Genomic DNA, 25,240 nt, shown 5'->3' on the forward strand with positions numbered 1-25,240 from the left:
GCAAGAAATAAGCTTACTAAGATGACTGTTTGAGGAAAGACTCTATGAACGAAACCGACCGTAGGAAGGAAAATAGAATACATAGTATTATAATATGGAATATTATATAGAATATACCCTCTACGCGTACATATATGGATTAGACTGCATGTGAGTTTGTGATAGGCCTATACATACCTATTTTTTAAAAATAATATAAGAGAATTAATGAATTAGGGAAAGGAATTTTTCTACGGAATAAAAAAAATAGGATAGCGCATTAGTCCTTTTTCAAAAATTGTGCCCAACCTAGAATAATTGAACGATTTCTCTGGTATTATGCAGGGCTGGAAATGTGGGGTTCGCAAGGGGAGATATCACAAAGTATGAGAGCAACGAAATTGAACATTCATATTGAATTTTATGTTTCGTTCCCCATTTGACTTCTCTGGAATATAGAAAAAATGACTTACTATTTTCAATTCTTTCTTATATTTGAAATCCTTTTCCCTCTTTCTATTTTATTGCTTTCTCTTGATTTTCGCCTTCCTCTCTATGTCTCTGAATCTGTTTTCTTGCCTATTCTTTCCCTTGTTGATTATTTATTTTAATCATGTCGTTCTCCGTTTTCCGTCTCGCTTTTCTCCTTTATTCTTTTTCGCTTTCTCTCTCCCTCTCTCTCTCTCTCTCTTTCTCTCTTTTTCCTTCTCTTAAAACATTTCTTTTCCATGAACCGTAAACATGACGTCAGACTATTTTCATTATAAGCATGTTCCACTTGAGAATTCAATTTCAATTTCCCCATTGGAAATTTTTTGTTGGCATCGATGGTTACCCTGGTTACAGAAACCCATTTCCACCTTTGGTATTGTGTTTCTTAAACTAAGATAAACAACATACTAAAAATTCTTTAAAACAATTTCGGTGACGGATGGTTTAATATCGACATTTCTATTTTTATTATGTAGAGATACTTTTTGGATGAAATTAAAATTATGTTTTAAATGGCACAATAAAATCAAAGCTTCTGCCTTTTGGTAGCCGAGCGCACTGAGTGCTTGACTAACTCAGAGCTGAAGATATTGGGTTAGAGTCCCGGGGAAGGGAATTGTGTTTGTTCTTTCAGATAATCACCATTCAGTAAAGTCCGGACCTTATTTTTAAGGCATCCTCTCAGAAGGTTGTTCTGAAACTCGATCGATAGATTGATTTGATTTGATTTTACTTCGCCTTTCTGCCACTTTTGGCTAATCGCGAAGATGAGGATAAAGATGAAACTGGTGAACGGACAATCACAAACACACAAGGAGAGCACACAAGTTTCACGGAAGACCATACTGGCTGCAAGTCCAGACGCCAGAGCTGCTTAGTCTGCAAAATGCAGTCCAGGGTGTACTACGTAGAGGGAAGGTTGGCAGAAAGGTCCTCAGAAAGGGTCACTCCTTACACCCCGTTCTGAAACTTGAGTACAGTGATCAGAAACATGGCCGTATTTAGAGGGGGGGTTTCTAGGGTTCAAACCCCCCCCCCGAAACTTCTGACATGTTGGATTAATGGAAGTTCAGAAACCAAAATCTGTAACAAATTTTCAATTTTTTTGCCGAAGCATCACAAAAATACAAGGCTACAATGTTGAAACGATGGAGCTAGAATTTTCATACATTTGGAATTCTGAAACTTGAGTGAAACAGGATTTTTTCTCAGAATCGTAGCCCACCCGCGACCCCTCCATTATCACTTCTGCTGTCATCTTTCCAGTGTTGCTCCTGCGTCACAAGCAATATAGACTGAAGATTCCCTTATGATTGTCCCAAAATTCCCTTTAATTCCCTGCCCGAGAAAGTCGAAAATCCCCCTTGATAGGAGTTCAAACCTAGGATCTCCAGTTTCGTAGCGCGTTACGTTCGCGATTGAGGTTACAATCCATGCACCAGGCTAAGCTTTTAAAGAGAATAACTGGTTCCACACTTTTCAAAATTCCAAAAATTTAATTTTAAAGTCAAACAACAAAAACTTTATGACTAAAATTTCCATCCAACTTTTAAAGCTTTTCTCTTGAAGGTATCTAAAGTTTAATGGTAAAAAAAAAAAAAAAAAAGGTAAAGTGCTCCCCTGTGCATAGCACCACGCCATGAAGGCGTATAGGGGGTGTGGGGGTAACGCCCCACACTTTCCTGATCCGGTCGCGAGTGGGGTGATGTGATCAGCATCTCGCCCCTGACCGCCTTTACCCCCCAGGGTTTCCCCCAGGTACCCATGTTATTCGACGCTGGGTGGGCGCCGGGGCCGCTTCCATCGTTAGAAAAGTTCCCGGATTTGAACCGGCCGGAGATCGAACCCGGGACCTTTAGCATGGTAGTCAGACGCGTTACCGACTGAGCCACCGCTCACTGACGAAGTATAATAATTGTGCATTTCAGTACACACTGTATGAAACGTAAAAAAAAAAAAGAAACTTGTGCTGGTTATTCACTCATCTGCTGGATTGAGTTAGCCCCCTTAAGGATATAACAATAATATAATAATTATTATTATTTGTATTATTATTATGGAATAAAATTGTTTTATTATTATGAAATTTTAATTATTATTGTACAATTATTGTTATTATTTCTATTATTCAAATTTCTGGCGACGCCCATGGGAACAATTATGAATGACCCCCCCCCCCCGAAATTTTTTCCTGCCTACGGCCATGATCAGAAACACCATGAAAATGGCACTGATCATGGGCGTATCCAACGGAGGACAAGGGAGTAATTGCCCCCCTATCCTCTAGAAAACGGATGGTGAAAATTTTCATTCTGTTCAATGTGCTTTTCAAATAATTCAAAATAAAGCTGGAAAAGCGTTGTTTGTCCCCCTGGAATAGGAATTCTGGGAACATCCATGGCAATGCACAGGAATTATTCCGGAAGGGATTGACATGATTTACTGTTTTGTCGTTTGCAAGATATTTTTCATCTTTTGAATATCCGTCTTTTTTTTAAGGATTGCTGGGCCAATGAGGGACACCCACTCCCATCTGTCAAAACACTATCGGATCGTAGTGTGCAAGGGCCCTGCCCCCTCCCACCCCCGAGATATCTGGAAAGACTTCATATAATTGATATTTTGAAATTGCAAGGGGGAAACGGACGAGGGGTACCGTGAAAGACAGCAGATTAATTGCCATAGTACTGGGGATGCTTTATGAGAATTCTCTTAACTGGGGAAAAGCATCACTCCACCTTTCCTCCACTTTAAGCACTGCTGGGGCAGTGCTGAGGATGAAATCTGCGGGCGGCCTTGGTAGTATGTATGGTTTGATTGATTTTTTTAAAAGTCCACTTTATGCACAGTAAGGCTAATCGGGACCAGACCTACAGTTTAAAGTGGGATCCGAACCACTATGTGCCTCCATCTATATCGAACCCGGGACCCCTTGATTACAAGGCGACGACGCTACCACTGCACGATCGAGGAGGCCTGTAGTATGTATGGGTTTATCCAGAATTTTTCATCTGGAGTTGTGTTAAGATCGAATTTAGAGGATGAGGACGTCATGGACGTCAGCAGGATTTTTTCAAGGGGCCAAAGGAGGCATATCCCTGCCATAATAGTGTTGTCCCCTCATAAACCACTAATTGAGTTTGAAGTTATAATGTTTCTGTTACACCCTTGTAATAATTAATATAAATTACTGTGTCTAAAATAAAAGTATATGTGCGAAATATGTACTTTTAGATTGGCATTCATTTTCCAAGGGGACGTGGCCACCCTTGTCCCCCTACCGGATGTCCATGGGTGTAACGGAAAATTTAGAGCCAAAATGATCATAAATTGAGCTCTTGTGGGAAACTTCCGAGGAGTGTTGATGAAATTGGGAAGGGGGAGTTGGAAGTGTGTGGATAAAATCACTGACAGTATATCAGCGGAATATATCATCAATCAATCAATATATGAATCACCTGCGTTCGATACATGATTTCTGCTTTGCATACATCGCGTAATTCAAGGTGAAGTAGAAAAATAAGAAACTACGAAGGTCATGTTTCAGTGTAGGTAGATGACACGCCAGAGAGACGCGCTGACCTATGGCATCATGCAAGCCACCGTTCATGCTCGACTTTTCGCTGAGCGCACGTCCATCGAAACGGGTATTGATTTTTGTGCAGCCTCGGCTCTCGAAGGCCAAATACGTACTTGGTAACAGTTGCCCGTGTAATGCGTGTCAGATTTATACATGCTGCTGTACTCTTTGTCTAGATATAGTTCTGTTCGGCTTCGTAACATTCTGCTGAAGAATGTACAATTGCTGGAGCCTGCTTCAAACAAGCATAATTGCTTTCGCGTTCTTTTCGCTGGATAGTATTGGGAACTGCAGCTACAACTATGATAACATGAACTGTGGTAACGTAAGTAAATTGTATTTCTGAATCTATCACATCTTTTGAAATAGCATAAGTATGGTTGCATTGTTTTACATTTAGAATATTCGTACACCTTGTAAATAACGATTCAAGTGTAGAGTTTCTAATATTATGCATGCCTTGTTGCTGTAAACAGTACCATATTGTGCAGTTCTGATTTATTTAACAAATAATGTCGTTAGAAATCCTCTTGTTTCCGATTTTTTTTTAAAAAAAAAACTGTATACGTAATGATTTTGAGACATTATTTCAAACGGGAAATTTGATGCTGACAAATATATATCACTTTCAAGTTTATTTCTAACATTCTTCATGAACAGCTGTTCTTTTTAAAAATCTGTTACAATCAGCTGCGGATCCACGGGAAGGGCGACAGGGGCGATAGCCCCTTCCAATTGGATATATTATTATGCCTAATATTTTTGAAGACTCAAATGTTCTGTCTTTTTGTTTAACAGGTTCGAAAATATTTTTTAAACCATACTCTTATGCTAATAATAGGCTAATCGGAACTGGATATACAGGTTAAATTTGGATCCGAACCGCTGTGCAACGTGCCTCTAAAGGGGATCGAACCTTGACAAGAAGGTTTTTTTTTTTGTTATTTTTTTGTTATTCACTTGACTCCTCATATCTGATCGTTTACTTTACCGTAGCTATTGGAGGAATTATGATAACGACATAGAATAACAACCATCTATCCCAGCCCTGAATCCCTGTTTTGCAAAACAATAGCCTACCTCTACAACATGGAAGTTAGCTTGATTCCTGTTCACAGTACCATATATTGTTTGCATAAACCAGTGCAAGTGTATATTAGAATTGATTTTCGGTGAGGTGAGGTAACCGACTGAAATAACCCCTCCCGATTACTTTTGGATCCGCCAATGGTTACAATAAGGAAGTGAAATTATATTTTGTTGACAGGTACTCCAGAGTACAAAGAGAGGAATAGAGTACTACAAAAAATTACAATGAAATTGGTGCTGTTAGAATTTCAATGTTTTAGTGTACTAGCCAAAGCTTGGAGTAGGAATTCTTATCTGGGGAAATGTTTGCTCGAACCTTGTGAAAAGGGCTAGGGGTGGTATGGTTTTTGTCTGAATTAGGTTCTTTAACGTCACTTTTCTTCCACGTTTGGCTAATCGCGACAATGAGGATGAGTGACTATATGATGAAATTTATGATGAAGGGGCACTCACAAAGAACACGCATGCCCAGGTTGGGATTCGAACCCGGGGCGCCTGGCGTTGTAACGTCCTTCCCGATGGTCGTCGTCTTGCATGGGGTATAGGGTTCGATACCCGGTGGAAGACATAGTGGCTGGCATCCCACTTTAATCTGAAGGTTAGAACCCAATTAGTCTCTCAGTGCATAAAGTGGACTTAAAGTAAACTCAAAAAAGGAAAATGTTCCTAGCTGGGGGGGGGGGGGTAGCATCCCTTAATCTCCCACTTCGAGCACTGGCCATTTTAAGTAGTACTATTTACTTCCTATTTTTTCCCGTTTTCTCCTAGTTTTGTATTCTTTGTGTACATTTGTTAATGTGCAATGTTACTACTTTCCACTGTCTCGAAATAAGGTCTGAATCGGCTTCAACAGTAATAATGTAATGTGTTCTCATTTAATACTCAAATTAAACTGATACATTATGTTTTAACAGATAATTTTATGTTATTATGCAAAAATATTACTGAGGTTGATTATTTTTAACTTGAGAAACTATTTTATGTGTCATGAAAACGATCATCTCATTAGTATGCACTGCGTAAAAAATCATTTGTCAATATTGTCTATTCAAATATCTGCGTTACACATTCAACTTGTTGTCATTGAAATTCTTTGTTGTACATATTAGTCCGAATATTTTATGAACTCTACTGGACGGTGTACGAATAACTCTAGATTATACAATTGTGAGGAAAAATTCAGTTCGATATTGTTCTTGTGTGGCCTCTTGAACAATTCAGATAACAAATAAATAAAATACCTATAGATGTGAATATCCTCTCGCATGGGTTCACCTACATTTTAATTTCTTCACGCTTTGAATTGAACTCAACCTTTGTTGACGCTTTACGTCAGGTCTCTTTTCGACATATTTGGAAATGTTTTGGACTGAAACTGAACCACTGAGCACCAGTGAGAGCGCCAGAAAAAAGTGACGGCGGGGAAGGGGGACAGTTAATTAAAACGCTCGAAAACACTACATATATATAAAATACATAAATATATAATATTATTATTATTATTATTATTATTATTATATTTATATATGGAGTTTTGCGTTTGTCCTTTATTCAGTCAGAGTGGACGTTTACTGCCTAAATTTAGTTCTTGATTACGAGTTTATCTCCATATGATTCGTTTTAATAAAGGCATTAATTTTTCTTTATTCGTGGGAACTGTCGTAAGTTTGTTTGTAGTGGTCTAAAATAGTTTCCCCATTTATAATATTATAATTCATCGTCTTTCTTGAGATGAAACTACTGATATAAATATTCAAGTTATAAGATAATAATATAAATGACGAGAAAAATGTTTAGAAGAGTTTTATTTACTTGCAAAATAAACATGACGTTGGAAGAAATTAATTTTCTTAAGTATTAAAAAACAACGAAAGTCACTTGGTGTAGTGCAATTCTTCTGTAGGATAATTCTGCTATGTCTGCTTTGGAGAACACACTGACTATACCTTCGATACGTCCAAGACTTGACATTCCTTCATCTCAATAGCAAGGACAGCCAAATGAGGCAGTTGGCATCCAGCATCCTGTTTCGAGCAAGGCTTTTCAAAGGTTTCAAACACGAAAAAAATCTTTCACACACTGCATTGGAAACTGGGATTGTTACAGAGAATACAACTAGTGTGAACTTCGTGAAATGCCAATTTATACTTTCCTAGGACTACTTTCGTTCCATCTTCGTAACGCTGAAGAGTTTTGGGCCTTTCAGGGAAATTATATCACAGGAATAAAAATCTGAAAGAGGTTACAGTTTTCTCATAATTTAAGAAATATTCTGACCCTGGTGCACCTCTCACTCTACCAGACCAATGTTCGTATGTTTGTGCTACACATTTACAAGCATCTATCAAGTTCTTGGAAATATGTTCTTTGAATTTGATGTGCAAAGAGCGAATCTGCATCTAATGATTGAAGGGCGCAATCCTAAAAAAGCGTTATTTTACCTGCCTGCGATACAAATATCTGTCCTGTTGCTTTCTCACAATCTGACATCTGACATCAGTGCGAATACACTTTCGCTTCTTCCACTTCCTGGCTTATTATGCTGAGAATAAGTGTGGACATTAGGGGAACCTGTCCTAAAATGACATACGGTAAGGAAAAAATGCTCTAGCAAGTGTATTAATTGCAACTCTTTGTTTATTTTTTACATATTAAGAACTCAAAGCATTGCTTATTATATGGTACAGTTAAAAATAATATATATGTTATATGCTCTTTACAAAGTTTTTTTTGGAAAATGCAACAGTGTGTCATTTTACCTGAGGTACTTAGATAAAGTGACATACCAATTTATAACACGTAATTGAATCTTACATACCCATTCATATAACACGTAATTGAAACTTTTTACTTGCATAAATTGTAAGTAAATGTCGTTGATGTCTTTGGTACACCGCAGCACACTCATTGTGCGCCCACATTGAACTTTGTATGCACTTCCGTCATGTTTCCTTAGGTTTCGAATGACTGAATAAGTCGTTGCAATAGATGCATGGCGCATCGTCATCACTATCATGTAGCTCAGAATCAACATCTTCATTATCAGCAAACTGAAGTTTAATCTTGGCTTGTCGAGCTGCCCGTCTTGATTCTAAGAGTTTATTCTCTGCAACTTTTGTCTTCACTTCGGTGAAAAAAGGGCTACCTGTTAAGACTTGTGGTCCCTCATGCTTCCTTCTTCTGGAGAACCTGGCCTGGGATGTAGAGGGTAGTGGTGATATGTCGATTGGTCTGAGCAATGAGTGTGATGAAGTTGCAGTTACAGATGTGGTACCGCAAGGTGATGGCATTGTAGCTGGCTGAGGAATAGATTGTGCAATTTCGATTACAGTAGTCAAAGCTGGAGATGATTATGATTCGGCCGCAGTTTCAGGTGTATCAATTCCTGGCTGGGTCCCACCTTCAATATGCCCAGTCTCTTTTTCATAATCCTGATTAGACCTTTCAGTTGTTGCCGCTGCCATAAACATATGGTCTGGAAAGACATCAGGATTAAAGGGCCAGATGCCTGTTTCAGAGAATCCATGAATGGCTTTGCTGAAAGTGGCAGCTTTTCCATAAGCCAAAGAAAATAAACTGCCAACTTGGTACTGTGTTACTACCCTCCCGGGATGAGTTTTCAACCCTTTGCGGACTTCTTCATTGTAATATGTCTTCAACGGGCCAAAAAACGTTACATCCAAGAGTTGAAGTCGATGTGTGCATTTAGAGCACGTTGCATATTGTCCTTATGCCATGACTGTCTGTCAGTTTTTATTACGTACTTTCCAACCATTATTTCTGTAGCCTAAAATAATAATAGAAGATAACCTTTTCAGTCTGCTGTCCATAATATCTACAATAATTCAGTTGCAATAGTGATTTTATTAATAATTAGAGCTACTGTAGCCATTACTGGTATTATTTACACATTGAACAACTTTCAACACTTACATATTTTATGCCTTTGGCAATAATAGAATTAATATTAAATAATTACTCTGGTAAAATGACATACTATGTCATTTTATCCTAGTTAAGAGTATGTCATTTTACCCTCTGTCATAACCTCAAACAGGTGTGTTAATGCTCGAGTTTATGAATACTTGCAAGATTTTACAATGGGTTTATAATATGCACAATATAACTATTTCCTTACCTTATTTATACAAATGTTGGCCCGCTTATTGTATTTGTAGAAATCTGGCATCAAACAATGATCACCTCAAACTTTTACAACTCCGTATTTAAGGATTACGCTCCTGTTCCGAAATCCGTTACACAATGGCACCGCCACTCACACAGGTTCTTTGTTGTCTACTACAGTACACAATGAGAGACTGAAAAGTGTTCCTCCTTGCGGCAGTAACGAGAAACTCAAGGTATGTCATTTTATCTGAGTATGTCATTTTAGGACAGGTTCCCCTACGCAGATTAATTTGTTTTGAATTACCTTGAGAAATTCCCTCTGTTAAGGCTTGCCTCAGACTCATCATAATCTCGAAAATCAAGTCTCTGAATAGTAAGAAACCGCGATGCATCCACTAAAACTGACCTGTAGTGTCGGTTTTCTTGAATCACCTTTGAATGTTTTTCACTAATTAGCGTTGCCACTAACGAATCACTATCAGAATTATTTGCCCGTACTACAGATGATGTTTTGTTGTCCTCAGAATGTTTGTGATGTTTTAAAGCCATTCAAATTTAACGCGCTTTTCCAGTTCTTCACTGGTTAAAACTTAGGTTAATCACGACGATTACAGGACGACGATTACAGTGAATGCCCAGGACAGCGCTGGAATCTTGAACTAAACAAAATTAATTTTTGTTAGTCAAGTTGGTATTATAAGCAGGAAAAGTGATATTATGCAGAATACACCACTTAGAAAAGGTAAAAATCGTCATACTCTTAGAAATGAACTCTCTCATTATTCGATATTTCATTAACTTCAGTTGGGGGGGGGGGCGAAAGGGGGGCGAAGCGTGTGACTGGGGGGACGCCCGCCCCCCTCTGGCGTCGTCACTGCTGAGCACAGTAGCGTAAGATATTTAGTGTGTAGTCAAAGGAATAAAAAAAACTGGAAGCGCTTAAACAAATAAAGGAGAACTCATCACAAAAAAAGAAAGCAGAAGCGAGATAAATTTATCACCATCTTCCTGTGCAATTTCCGTCCAAGAGCTAAGGAAACGAGTTCATAGACGTTTTTAACCAAGCAGATGTATTATAAGCACCATGGAATGAATATACATGCCTTCAAACAAAGCAAACAAAAAAAATCGAAATATGAATCATTTAATTATAGCCACCAAGTTCAGTTTGTTTGTTTGGCAAGCGATTGGTAACAGTCACATTTTATTGTTGAATGAGGGGAGCCACACAACAGCGTTATTGTTTGTACTTATTAGCCGATAAAGTAATTGGACTCGGTCATGAGAAGAAGGACTATGCACACACAAATACGTATATTATTTACATACGATGCAACGTTGAATGTCAGCATATTCTTTTAAATCAGTGCCATAATCAGGATTCTAGAGTTGGGTGGGCGACTATTTTATTAGACGGGAGCCGACCTTCTTGGTGGAGTAGTTAGCATAAAGCGCTAAAACGCCAAGGTTCTCGGGTTCGAATCCTAGACTGGGCATGGGTTTTATTTGTGAGTGTCCATTCATCAACTTCGTCATATCATCATTCATCCTCATCGTCGCGATTAGCAAAAGGTGGCAGAAAGACGACGATAAAAACGAAACCCAATCAAATAGAAGAGTGGACAATTATGTCAGATATATATACACTGGTGTGCATCGATTTGTAATTTCCAGGATGGGCAACTGCTAACTCAGGGTGGTTTCATCATTCATTCTCGTCGTCACGATTAACTTAGAATGTAAAGGATTAAATTTAATTATGTAAATTTCTCATTTTTCTGAATTGTCTTATTGTATTTCACCTTTGTGCCACTTTCGGCTGCCCGCGACAATGAGGATGGCTGATGATCAGATGCATTTGATGAAGAGACACTCACAAAGAAATATTTATGTTCAGGTCAGGACTCAAATCTAGGCCCCACGATGATTTGGATAGGAATCATAGTCGGCGGAGCTGCCTCGTTTGCAGCCTGTTAATGTTTTAAGACGCAATAACAATTATTATAATCCAATAATACAATAGAACCGTTCTTGATCTCAACGTTTTATACCTTCTGCGGTGGCTGGTAGGAAATTTCTACTCCTGCATAACTAGCTTACACAAGGAATTTGGCAGTGCCAGTTGTGTTCTGTGGAATCTGTGAAAGTCAGGTGATTTTGTAGGCACCTTGGATTTAAATTAACTAACTAACTCTCTAGCCTTCTTAAACCCGAAGGTTCATGGCTGCAGCAACACAGGCCTTCCCTCTGTCCCTATCCTGAGCAAGATCTATATACTTTTTCCATCCCTACCAATTTCCTTTAGGTCCATCTCAACATTATCCCTCCATCTTCGTCTTGGTCTACCTACTGGTCTCTTACCATCAGGTTTCCCAACAAGAATCCTGTAAGCTCTTCCTTCCTCTCCAATTCGTGCCACATGGCGTGCCCACCTAAGTTTTCTTGATTTAATCATTCTAATAATATCTGGACATGAATACAAATTATGTACTTCTAAATTATGTAACCTTCTCCACTCACCTGTCTCTTCATCTCTTTTAGGCCGAAATATTTTCCTAAGGATTTAATCTTGGATTTAAACACATTCTAATACGAAGTACATTTGATTTTTTTTTTGTATAAAACGTTTAACAAAGCACGTGCAGTACAACACTTTAAACTCGATTTAATGAAATTGTTGAATCAAGTGACCGCCACCCCCTAGCCCGCTTTTTCTGTTTATCATTACAACTGTCCCGGGCAAAAACAATGAATCCTTTGTTAATTTGTTTACAATATTTTACTCCACCTATAGAAAAAAGGTGACCCCCCTTTGAAAAACAATTTTTACTTTGTTCAGACAAACTTTTCTAGCTGAAGCTACCAGATTTCTTATCATCGATGCTGAATTCACAAGATGCGTTTCGCCGGCCTTTGTGGCGGAGTGGTCAGCGTAATGCTACTAAGTCAGAGGTACCAGGTTCGAACCCCGGGATATCATTGTGTTTGTCACGTCATCCATTCCATCAGTCTGGCCTTCATCCTCATCGTCGCGATTAATCCAAGCTGTAGAAAAGCGACGTAAAATAACCTTTGTACGTTCGAGGTGAAACATTTTCTGCCTCACCACAATTTTTTTTCCTGGCGTCGTCACTGCTACACGCGTATTGATTATTTTTAACTTTGTTTATTAGTGTATTGATTGATTTGGTGTTTTAAGTCCACTTTATGCACAGTAAGGCTAATCGAGACGGGACCTACAGTTTAAAGTGGGATCCGAACCACTATGTGCGTCCACCGGGTATCGAACCCGGGACCCCTTGATTACAGGGCAACGACGCTACCACTGTGCCATCGGGGAGGCGTGATTAGTGTACAAATTTGAAGATTTGATCCAAAGATATTGTTGTTTTCAGTGTGTATTGCACCTTTATGGCTTTTCTTTTAGTGTTACATCGAGTAATCATGCAGAGTAGTAGCGGTGTTTCTCAGCCTTGTATGCTATGGCAGAGTGCAAGGGGAAACAAGCTCTTCCTTGTTCAGCCAGCAGTTGCAGGGTTAATGCCGTAACCTGTAGATCTGGCGCCACTTGCGTCTGGGTTTAGTGTGGAGAATCACATGTGCGTAGCGAGTCGTCGTGAGAGAACGATGTGATGTGATGTGTGAATGTGAAAAATCAGTAAACGGGGCACAATTTGCAGTGTTTTTTAAGTTTATTGTGACGAGAGTGTGACAATGACATCCAATATATTTGTTTTATCTTTGGCATGGCTTCTTATTAGTTTCGCTAGGAGCGTAAATCTGCAGGGAAATAGGCCGAAGTGTAACACGGTAAGTTATTTGTTCTCTCCATTCAAAAAAATAATCATATTATTAGATTTTCTTTGAACCGTATGTCGCTGTCTTAAATAGATTATGATTTTTTAATCATTCCAACTACAGAGATGTAGAGAGAATAAATATCTGCAAAAATTATAATTCCGGACCTCGTTCTATTTTACTGCCCCAAAATGTCAGTGTTTGTGCGCCGTGTTTTGGTAATGCATTTTGAGCACACGCACTCTTCTTTCCTAAGTGTAGGAGATACTTTCAAAAGCTACACCAGGAACTTGGATTCAGTATGGTAAACATGGGCGCCGACTTTGTTGGGGACTTTGCTCAATTAACAGTTTTTATTTTAAAGAGACAGAAATATACGTTTTTTTTTTAAAAAAAAAAAAAAAAGTTAGTAAACCTTTTCCGTGACGCATGTATTAGTTTAGTATATAATATCAATGTGGTAACAGGGCCTTGCCGATGGCGTAGTGGTAACACCGTCGTCTTGTAATCAAGGGCTTCCGGCTTCGATCCCCGGTAAAGGCACATTTTACAGTGGTTCCGATTTCACTTTAAACTGTAGGTCCAGTCCCGATTAGCGTATCAGAGCATAAAGTTGACTTGAAACAAACATTATCAATGTCACTGTCACATACGTGCCAGGGTTCGTACCTGAGACCTCTGGACCAGGGCCAATGGCGCAATACCCCCCCCCCCAAGCCAATGACGCAACCCTCAAAATCCAATGAAGCACCCCCCCCCCCCCCAAGTTCGTGTCATAATCCACATAAAGTATTTAATTAGGACAGCGTTATATATATAAAGTTTTAGTTTTAATGAACACTTCACTTGATACCCCCCCGTCCTGAGTTTTTCCTTTTCTTCAACTAACATGTCACTATTACATCAAATACTGCGTAGTGCAAAGTGGAGACTCGATGATCTGTTTTGCGTCTAGTATGAGCAAGGTTTATCATTAATCAGGGGATATGAGATGAATTGCCACATCAAACTACATAGTATGGATATAAAGATAACTCTAATACATTTAATGTAATAAAATGCATTATCATTTTTAATTGCTTAAATTTATATGAAATAACAATGTGCTGATAAGAGAAATATACTGTATTTGGAAATACAATATGTAATTACAATTATATGAATTTAAGTAAAGACATGTATTGACTTTATACTATTTATTTCTTGTGCTCATTCATTAAAACATGTACATATGAACAAATTGTACAATTGTTTTCCTAGTAAGAACTAAAAATTTAATATGTTGTAGAAAGAAACCAATAAATCGTATATATTGAACCACAGCTTACACAATATATTTTTATGACGACATAAGAAATCTTAAGTATCACGTGAATGGTAAGCTATATTACTCTTTTTGCTTTGTTTTCGATTACTCATTGAAAAAGAATATCATAAGTATGTAGAACGTTTGTGCCGTTTTCAAATTAATGTTTATTTACAAGACAGCATTGACAGATACTAAAACTTTAGTATGAAGATCTTAACAGAAGCTTTTGTCTCTGAATACTGGACCTTGCGAATTTATCTATTATTTCATCATTTGGAATTTGTGCAAGAATGTCGCTCTCACTACACAAAACAAGCAAACTTGACAATCATGAATCCCCTAAACTGGAACGCAACCTACCTTTAATCGAACATCGCCCCAAGACCGTGGCTGCATTCATTACCTCCTCATCGTTCATCATAATCCCCCCCCAAATAGTTTGGATGAATAGTAATAATAATTTGTTTATTTGAATAGGAACGACTTAAGACGACCAGACCCCTCTCCGATTTTCTTCACATTTGGCATACTCACTAATTGAGGCCTCCTAATCACGAATCTGAAGTTAAAAGTTGTCGGAAACGTCTGGAAATTCCAAAATAAGCGAAAATAAGGCGTTAGTTTTCGGAATGGAAACCGTCGATTTTCGCGAAATTTTTTGTTTCATATATTCCTGATACTATCACGACACCAAATTTTAACTATGTTTGCCTAACGTAACCCAAACTAACCTAACCACACGTCAATGGTTCGTGGGGCTAGCGTCAATGGTTCGCAATTATTTTGCAATTTCTAGACGTTTCCGACAAATTTTAACTTCCGATTCGTCATTAGCAGGCCTCAATTAGTAAGTATGCCAAATATGAAGAAAATCGAAGAGGGGTCCGGTCATCTTAAGTCATACCTTTGAATACAATACCATGTTAAACTGTCCATATTTTTAATAGTTCAGTTTTCGAAATAACGAAAAGCTAGCACATTGATTGGATAAGTGTAATAAGGTAAATCAGTTGTTCCCAAACTTTTTCGTTTCACGACGCCCTTAGTGTTTCAAGATTTTTCCGCGGCGCCCGAGTCAGAATGTAGGCCTATCCAACACTTGCAACGATCAGTTAGTGTGGTTAGGTTGCTTGCCTTAATTTAGAAAATAAACACGTATTTCAAATTCAGAAACTTTTTAAATGTAAAAGTACTAAAACCCTGTGTAGACTCACAAGTTGGTGTCATTTCAGTGAAACTATTGGAACATTTCGCGGCGCCCCTGTAAGTCATCCACGGCGCACACTTGGGGAACCACTGAGTTAAATTATATAAATATGGATTTAAACAGTGTTTGTGAATGGAGAATAAGATTTATAAAGTTTATAAACCCACAATTTGAGTATTTAACAGAAATTGTTACACAACTTAAGACAGAAAATTCAACCTGGGCAAACCAAATAACATGCTGCAGCCGTGTGATCCATTCAATTATTGTTTTACGAGACGTTACAGAACCTTAGCTAGAAATTCCTGCGCCAATGACGAGAATTTAATACGGTTCCTCCTTCAAAGAATTCGCCCCCTCTGCTTGGGGTAAATATTGTTATTTTAGTAATCCATAGCAATAAATACGTGCATTCTATCTTCAGTGCAAACGTCACTTGTTAAAGTAAAATTGTCCTGCGACGAGATTTTAGAAATGCGAAGGAATTTTATATTATTTATTTTTATTTTTCTGTCTTCTCGGGTAATGTGCAAGGCGTTACTGTATGAAGTACACTTAGTACAGCATAAAAGGAATCAATACTACAATAATACGGGTAATAGAACTACATCATCCAAATGATGCACCTGCTTTAAATTGAGCACAATACCAACACTATAAGCATTATCTTTTGAGAAGTGGTGTTATGAATGAACATCGAGAAAGTAGTTCATGTCTTGTAATGCAGCTATAGTATAAAACTTTAGTAAAATGCGAAAGACGCATTTCCGTAACACAGTATTGCGAGCAAGAACATTTTTACATCCATTTTTTTGAAGTCTTTCAAGAATATTAATTTAATGGGATGTCAATACTTTCTTATGATCAGGGTTTCGGAGCGGAGTGCGGAGCGTACTAAAGGAGCGCTCCGGAGCGACTTCGAAGCGTCATTTCTACTCCGCTCCTCGCTCCGGAGCGGAGCGTGGTACGACAGCACTCCGATCCGGAGCGGAGTGGTTCGACTTCTTGAGAGACACGCTCCGCTCCGGAGCGGAGTGGTTCGACCTTTTGAGTCGCACGCTCCGATCCGGAGCGGAGCGTGATACAACAGCACTCCGCTCCGGAGTAGGGATGGCCAGATCCGGATCCTAGCGGATCCGAAATCCGGATCCGGTTGGTTCCGGATCCTAAGGATCCGGATCCTAAGGATCCGGATCCTAAAATTTTTCGGATCCGGATCCGTGGATCCGGAATTTTCAGATCCGGATCCGGATCCGGTACTTTCGGATCCGGATCCGGTACTTTCGGATCCGGATCCAGAACTTTCGGATCCGGATCCGTGGATCCGGAATTTTCAGATCCGGATCCGGTATTTTCGGATCCGGATCCGGTATTTTCGGATCCGGATCCAGAACTTTCGGATCCGGATCCGGTATTTTCGGATCCGGATCCAGAACTTTCGGATCCGGATCCGGAATTTTCGGATCCGGATCCGTTTTGCCATACCACATGCGCTTCTTTGGAAAGTAAGAATGTGCTTATAAAACATATTGTTACCTGCTAATATACGTATATATCTATATAATATACATACACACATATATATATATATAGTGTGTGTGCGCGCGTGCGCGATTTGTAATTAATTAATACACTTACAAGGGAGGTCTAAGTCTCCCCCTCCGATTTCCATGAAACTTGCAGGGCCCAAATGAAGAAATACGTGTTTTTTTGTTTCGGCAAAAAATTTGTTCTAGGGGGCAACCACCTCTCAAATGTCAAGATGAGGACAAATTGAAGTGGGGATCTGACCACTGTGTTCCCCTCCGATTTCCATGAACGTGGCAGGTGTATAGTAGGGATGGCCAGATCCGGATCCTAGCGGATCCGAAATCCAGATACAGAACTTTTTTATTTTAATTTGTAGAACTGTAACTGTAGAACAATTGTATAATTTTTGTATAACATTTCTATCTTGTTATATGTGTTAAAGGTTTCATCCTGGAATGGGATGTCTCACATTTATGTGTGTTTTCATTCCCCCCCTCAAATGTCAAGATGAGGAGAAATTGAAGTGGGGATCTGACCCCGAAACCACGTAAATATGGCATAGGAAGAAACAGGGGGGATAGGGCCTCTCTATACACCTGTCAAATTTCATGAGAATCGGAGGGGGACACAGGGGTCAGATCCTTACTTCAATTTGTCCTCATCTTGACATTTGAGGGGATTTTGCCCCCTAAAACAGTTTTTAGCTGAAACAAAAAAACACGTAATTCTTCCTTTGGGTACCTCTATACACCTGCCACGTTTCATGGAAATCGGAGGGGAACACAGGGGTCAGATCCCCACTTCAATTTGTCCTCATCTTGACATTTGAGAGGAGGTTGCCACCTAGAACAAATTTTTTGCCGAAACAAAAAAACACGTATTTCTTCATTTGGGCCCCACTATACACCTGCCAAGATTCATGGAAATCGGAGGGGGACACATACGTCAAATGCCCACTTAAATTTGTCCTCATATTGACATTTGAGGGGGGGTTGCCCCCTCAAACAGTTTTTTAGCCGAAACAAAATAAAAAAGACGTATTTCTTCATTTGGGCCCGTTTATACACACACCTGCCAAGTGTCATGGAAATCGGAGGGGGATACTTAGATAACCTCCCTTGTTAGTCTTACACTTTGTAATTATTTAACACTGCATATATTATAATGTTTTATTTTAATTTGTAGAACTGTAACTGTAGAACAATTGTATAATTTTTGTATAACATTTCTATCTTGTTATATGTGTTAAAGGTTTCATCCTGGAATGGAATGTCTCACATTTATGTGTGTTTTCATTTCCAACATTCGAATGAATACATATTCGTTTCAATGGCATTTACAAAATCACCTCTGACATGTGTGCACGAGTGTGTTAGCCGATGCGTAGCAAAGTATTTTAGGAACAACACTTGAAAAAATTCTTGTAGGACTAACGAAAAATTTCTTTGTAATCGAAGTTCATAATACCTTTTAAGGTGTGGTAATATTATAATGGTATTGAGATACGAAACTCTCGGATCCGGATCCAGATCCGAATCTTTCGGACCCGGATCCAGATCCGAATCTTTCGGACTCTCGGATCCAGATCCGAAACTTTCAGACCCGGATCCGGATCCGCGGATCCGGAACTCTCGGATCCGGATCCAGATCCGGAACTTTCGGATCCGGATCCAGATCCGAAACTTTCGGATCCGGATCCGGAATTTTCGGATCCGGATCCGGACTCCGGAGCGGAGTGGTTCAGCTTTTTGAGAGACACGCTCCGCTCCGGAGCGGAGTGGTTCGACCTTTTGAGTCGCACGCTCCGATCCGGAGCGGAGCGTGATACAACAGCACTCCGCTCCGGAGCGGAGTGGTTCAGCTTTTTGAGACGTACGCTCCGATCCGGAGCGGAGCGTGATACAGCAGTACTCCGCTCCGGAGCGGAGTGGTTCAGATTTTTTAGACGCACGCTCCGATCCGGAGCGGAGCGTGAGGCAACAGCACTCCGCTCCGGAGCGTGGTGCTTTTGACAGCACGCTCCGATCCGTTTAGGAGGTTTTTTTACACGAATGCTGTAATGCAACTATGAATAATGGAATGGGCGCGTTAAAGCCGACTTCCGTGACGGAGTGGTTATAATGGGACCATATGGAAAAGAGCCTGCAGTCCTGTTTCCACGTACTCTAGTTGTTTGTCTGTATGATCGGCCCCGCTTGGAGGGGAGGGACAGAGTGGATCATGCTTCCTTATGGCCCTAGTCGAACGGGTGAAGGGGGAGGTGCGCGGGGACTTTTGACCGAAGCTTTTTTGTTTCTGGTCGCTCTACAGCACAGCACCCTATGACGTCAGGGATCCGTGGGGTATTTCAAATTTTGTATTGTGACTCTTAGATATAAGAGTTTGAATGTTATGTGTTGAATGGGTTACGAATAATTTCGAGCAATCAATTTTTTCTGCTTTAAGGATTTTTCCGACCCACCTCCCCCATACAACAGACAGCTTCGTTTTGTGCCGTATTCCGTGTTCCTTGCAGGTGACTCAGTGCAATCGGCTAGCTCATTGGTCTTGTGCCCGTTTCAAGAGGGGAGGAGGGTGAAACTGGTACATAACTTGTTTGTGTGTGCTTTCGGGGTTGAGAACTTCGTTCGCTGCGCTGTACGTTGCGTTCGACTTATCCGTACATGGTAGAGACATCGCCTTTGCCAGACAGATCAAGTGTTGCCAGTTGTATTAGAATTATGCTACACCAATTCTGGCTAGATTGTTCTCTTTTAAAAGTATTACTTGCGTGTGTTATTCTTCTCTTCACTGTCATAAAAAGAAGCCTTTAAAAGCTGTGTTCTCTTGTATCATTACATGCATATCATGTGTGCTTGTCAACGCTGATACATGGACGTCTTCAGGATTTTTTTCAGGAAGGGACAAGCAAGATATTTGTCCAAGGGAGGGGGACAGAATGAGGCAGAATTTCCCCAAAATAGTATTACTCCCATTAAAAATATTCTACAGTTTGAAGTTATCATGTTCCTGCAACGCCCTTGCAATAATTAACATATATTACTGTGACTAAAATGAAATTATATGCGTGAAATATGTACTTCTTGATTACCTTTAATTTCCGGGTAGCGTGGCCCCCTCCATTTCCGGACGTCCATGCGAATGGAGAAATCATTCCAACCAGTATCGTTTAATAGAATAATAAGGTGACTAGATTTGTTAAATCAATATAAAAGAACAAAAAAGAACGAAAAAAATCCGTAATTGTTAATTCTATGCATCATAAGCGAAGAGAATCATGGAAGATCTATACTGTAATAATGAATTGAAGGAAACCATGCCGAGTTTTTATTTATAGTCTACATATTTAAGTAGGAATGGAATGGTGCACAAAAGGAATTACAAATATGTATGTAAAAGAAAACCAAGTATTTCGATAAAGTTATTTCTATAATTGTAATCAACAATAACCAATTGTCCTTTCAACTAAGTATAAGTTTCAATTTGTTTTTTCCGGACTTTACCTTGCCTTTAATCGTACATTTCTCATGATCCATAATTTTAAACAAATTCTAGATAAGTCGGTAAAAAAATAGGACCCCGAAACTATGGAAAAGAATTATACTGTGATAGAGAAACAAACACAAAGGAAACACCAATGACATTAACGCGGGTCAAACCAACACCATTTGTCGTTGAGAGCTGAACTCAAATCCACGAACTCGCTGAAATATTCCTATGGAATTCATTATTCGTCTGATATTGAATACCCAATGATGGTTTCTGTTATGTAATAGACATTTATGAAGTGAATACATTATTAGAACTTTGCCAGATTTCAGAAAAAAAACACACACACACATACGTAAAAGATATGCATAAGAGGTTGTTCATTTGGAAATGAATTTCCGAGTTGTATTTTTATGATTTTGTGAATAGATTTAAAGGAAAGTGACATCTCTTATTGTTAAACAGAATTACAAATGTATATTTGCTTAAGGATTAATTTATCACAATATACATTGCAATTATACATTCAACATACGTTGAAACAATGCCTTTTTTTATTGACTTTTGGTGGATTTAAGACTCAACAATACGCTATCGAGAATAGACCTACAGTTTAAATCCTACCTAAAGTGGGATTCGAGCCACTATGTCCCTCCACTGGGTATCGATCCCAGTGCCCCTTCATTACAAGGAGACGTTGTTACCACTATGTTATCGGGGTACAGGGCGCTACTTTTTTTTTCAGTACACATTTATCAATTCTCTCAATCATCGTCGCGATTAGCCAAAATTCAAAGCTAAGTTACAAAAATTAAATCAAATGCCGTCAGTGAGGAAGGCACGTATTGCTCGCAGCCCTGTTTTTCAAAATGAAACCATAAAATTCAGGACATGACCCTATCCAAGTAGATAATATTACATTTTGTGTTTATCACGGTTATTAAGGTTTATACATCTTGTTTCGACTTATCTGCTGACTACACATTGTTCATTACTGAAAACTTGCTTTCAGTTTGCTGTGTACAACGTACTCAATACAAAAAATGTTAATTTTATACGTATACGTTTTCTGGCTTTCTAGACTCAGAAAGTTAAATATAGCAACATTCCATTCGTCGTCTTTCCAAAATTTTTCAATTTTCTTATAACCACCATGCCTATTTCCAGGTTACTGCTTACAAACTTGAAATGTTAGATATGGCAACCAGACATTTCGTAATTTTTGCAGTAGTATACGTATGTAACCATTAAATACCTATTTCAACTTCCTGCCTTTAAAATTGGGAAAAATAATCGATGACAACCCTGTATTTCATACTATTTAAATTCCCCTGTTCGGCTGTATACAAACAGCATTCCGATTTTCGACTTTATACCTTCATAAAAGTAAACCAAATGTGGCAACTTACATTTTTGGTTAAGCCGGTTTTCAACTTTCTAGTGTCAGAATTTTTAAAAAGTTAGATATGAAAACTCTGTATTTCAAATTAAAACGTTTCCTTATTGGCCGACGGTAACATTAATAAGCATGATTCCGATTTTCAACTTCATAAATTCAAAAATCGAAAAGTTAAAATTAGCAACCTGAATTTCCAATTACTTTAAACTTTTCCCTTTCGCTACATTCAAAGTATCATACATAACCAGCGTAAAAGAAAGTTAGATATGGCAATCATGCACCAGCGAGTGTTTTGCATGAACACCTATCTGCCTTTATCTTCCTCCGTACAAGTTGCTTCGCCTTTCCTCTGGCCTCTGCAGTAATTTCGCCAGTGTTACTCGGACCAATATTCCGGAATAACTCACTTCTCCCGCGGCATGGACTGTAACGTCGGGCCGATATGCTGAAGTGCTTAGCCCGAACCAGAAGTTGAACCGAAATGAGTTTCAGTCGCGATCCCTGGTGGCAGGAAATGAGAGAGTGGTTCCATTCTCTCAACTTATAAAACCACAGGTGGCACACCTGCTATTGAAATATATTGTCCCCAGAAGTAGTAGTAGAGTAGTAAAAGTGATAATGAAAATGTAATAATAATAATAATAATAATATCGCTCTCTTCACGAAAACAGTCCAGTGAAGATCGAAGCTTCCCCTTGCCCCCTCTACACCCCTGGCCCTCCAGGTTTGCCACACTTCTACGCTTCACAGTTGACACATTGCGCGTTGTACAGTCACGGACAGTACGTATGCGGTTGATTGTGCCTTCCCTGGTGTATTGTGTAAGGATCATTCCTTGCTTATTGGCAACACTGTAGGTGAGTGACGTAATCTTTTCTGGACTGTTTCCGTGGCGTTAGCTTTAGTAATAATCAGTTTTATAACAACAATAACGGGCGATTTTCAAATGCCGTACAAATTTCACAAACAAAATTACTAATGTACTCGGAACCTTTGATCGTTAGTTTTCTGTATACACTCGTATTATCCAACCTCGGAGCGCTCCGGAGTCGCTCCGGAGCGGAGTGGGCAAGTTCTTAGAATATCGCTCCTCGCTCCGGAGCGGAGCGTCACAAGGTATCGCTCCGCTCCGGAGCGGAGTGAACCGTTTCCTAAAATTACGTTCCTCGCTCCGGAGCGGAGCGAGAAATTTTCCAACTTCCTCTGCTCCGATCCGGAGCGGAGCGTGTCAAGATAGCGCTCCGCTCCGGAGCGGAGTGAACCATTTTCTAAAATTTCGCTCCTCGCTCCGGAGCGGAGCAAGAAATTTTCCGATTCCCGCTGCTCCGCTCCGGAGCGGAGCGGGATAAGACATCGCTCCGCTCCGGAGCGGAACGAACCATTTCTTAGAATCTCGCTCCTCGCTCCGGAGCGTTGGCAACAGTCGGAGCGTTGATCCGCTCCGCTCCGAAACCCTGCTTATGATCCCGCGATATTTGCTCTTTTCCCTAAATACAATATTCAAACTCTCCCCCACTACAGAAAGCCATTGACAATCTAAGATTCAACACTTTATTGATTGATTGATTGAGTTGGTGTTTTAAGTCCACTTTATGCACAGTAAGGCTAATCGGGACTGGACCTACAGTTTAAAGTGGGAACCGAACCACTGTGCCATGTGCCTCCACGGGGTATCGAACCTGGGACCCCTTGATTACATGGCGATTAACGCTTTATAAAGGGCATCATATTCCCCCCTTAAATGTAATACTCAATCCTCCCTCCCCCCAAAAAAAAATCCGTGCCAATTTTAGACTTACTGTTTATGTTGAAGAGAGGATATTGCCTTCTCCAAAACAAATAATTCTCAGTCACCAGAATTCTCGAAACAGTCTAGACAATAGTAATATACAAGAATTGGGAACCCCCTCAATTTAACGCTTAATCCCCCCTAACTAAAATACCTTCTATAATCTAAGATTTAACACTGCTATTCAAGAGTTGGATATTGCCCCCCCAAAACGTTTAATTCTCAATCCCCCCAGAATCCACGTGTTAATATGTAAGAGTTGGATACTTCCCTCCACCCCCTCCCGCTAATACATATTACCCTTTACATTTCCCTTGAAAGTCTACAAATTGCTATTTATATAACAGCAATGGTAACTTGTGTCCAATGCTATATTGTTCACTCAAATTTTCATCATAAAAATCTCCCCTCCCCAAAATTGGGTGAACGCAACGGGTGTCCACAAACCCACCTGTGAGCACCCCTGCCCCTAAGTACTTTCTTTTCTTCATCTAATAGGTTAAATATGGTGCATTTAAAGTGTAAAATTTTTAGATATATTTTTGAAATAAATGTTGAATTTTATGTTATTTGAAATGGTAAGAATCCCCCCCCCCAAAAAAAAAAAATTCGATGGCGCAGCTTGCGCCATAGTCCTGCCCTGTGGGCACACGTGCTCTGGACTCGTAGAGCGTTACACCAACCACTCCACCACGGAGGCCGGCGGATGAAAATCAGTGGTACTATTGCACCAATTCCTCATTCATGACTAAATTTTGAATACATATTAACTTGCAACCAAGCATACGTGTAGACCATCAAATATAAAGCAATGTGTGTCATAAAACGTCATATCCGTACTTATCGTTACAAGTTCGTTTGCAAATTATAAATTCGATATGGTAGCTAGTTCCACACTCTTAGAAACTTTCCAATCTCTAATTACATGTTGTAAACAAGATAATCTCTGGAGGAATTTATATCGATAGTTCCCCACCATTAAAAGCTGTATTTTTAAAAAGTTCATACTTTACTCTAGTTTAAGCACCTGGAACCTTTTTTTTTGTTTTGTTTTGTAGTGCATTACGCTAACAACTAGCCTGGACATCCATGCCTGCGTTATCCGTGTCGTTATGCGAGTACAAAGAACATACTTCTTTGCGACGGGTTCGAATCCTGAGTAATTGTTTACCACTAGTCGGCAGGCACAGCTTCTATTTTATTGCTCGGTTAATGTCGAAAATTAGGTAGCGTAAGTTAAGCGACTAAAAAATACAAATATAATGCACAGCAAGTTTAAAGAAAGTTCACTTTGTGTCTGGGCCAGAACCATTAAAATGACATTTAATCCGCGGGCTTCCCCGATGCTGTAGCTTTGTAATCAAGTGGTCCAGGGTTCGATACCGGGTGGGACACATAGTGGTTCGGATCCCACTTGAAACTTTAAATCAAGTCCCGATTAGCATATCTGT

At 39.5% G+C, this 25,240-nt stretch overlaps 1 protein-coding gene across 2 annotated transcripts in view; it reads left to right on the forward strand.

The window, feature by feature from the left end:
- Window positions 1–4,129: 4,129 nt before the first annotated feature.
- Window positions 4,130–25,240, forward strand: part of LOC145983980 (endosome/lysosome-associated apoptosis and autophagy regulator family member 2-like) — an 83,151-nt gene continuing 62,040 nt past the window's right edge. The window contains exon 1 of one of the 2 annotated variants that reach the window (XM_083117220.1): window positions 4,130–4,376. In XM_083117220.1, the coding sequence (XP_082973346.1) occupies window positions 4,266–4,376 (111 nt within the window). In that variant the 5' untranslated portion in view covers window positions 4,130–4,265. Of the gene's footprint in view, window positions 4,377–12,816; window positions 13,079–25,240 lie in introns of those variants that run through there. The other variant, XM_083117221.1, reaches the window with a different exon arrangement.

This window comes from Lepisma saccharinum, chromosome 2, assembly GCF_977018435.1.
Source record: "Lepisma saccharinum chromosome 2, izLepSacc3.1, whole genome shotgun sequence".
Classification (NCBI taxonomy): Eukaryota; Metazoa; Arthropoda; class Insecta; order Zygentoma; family Lepismatidae; genus Lepisma; species Lepisma saccharinum.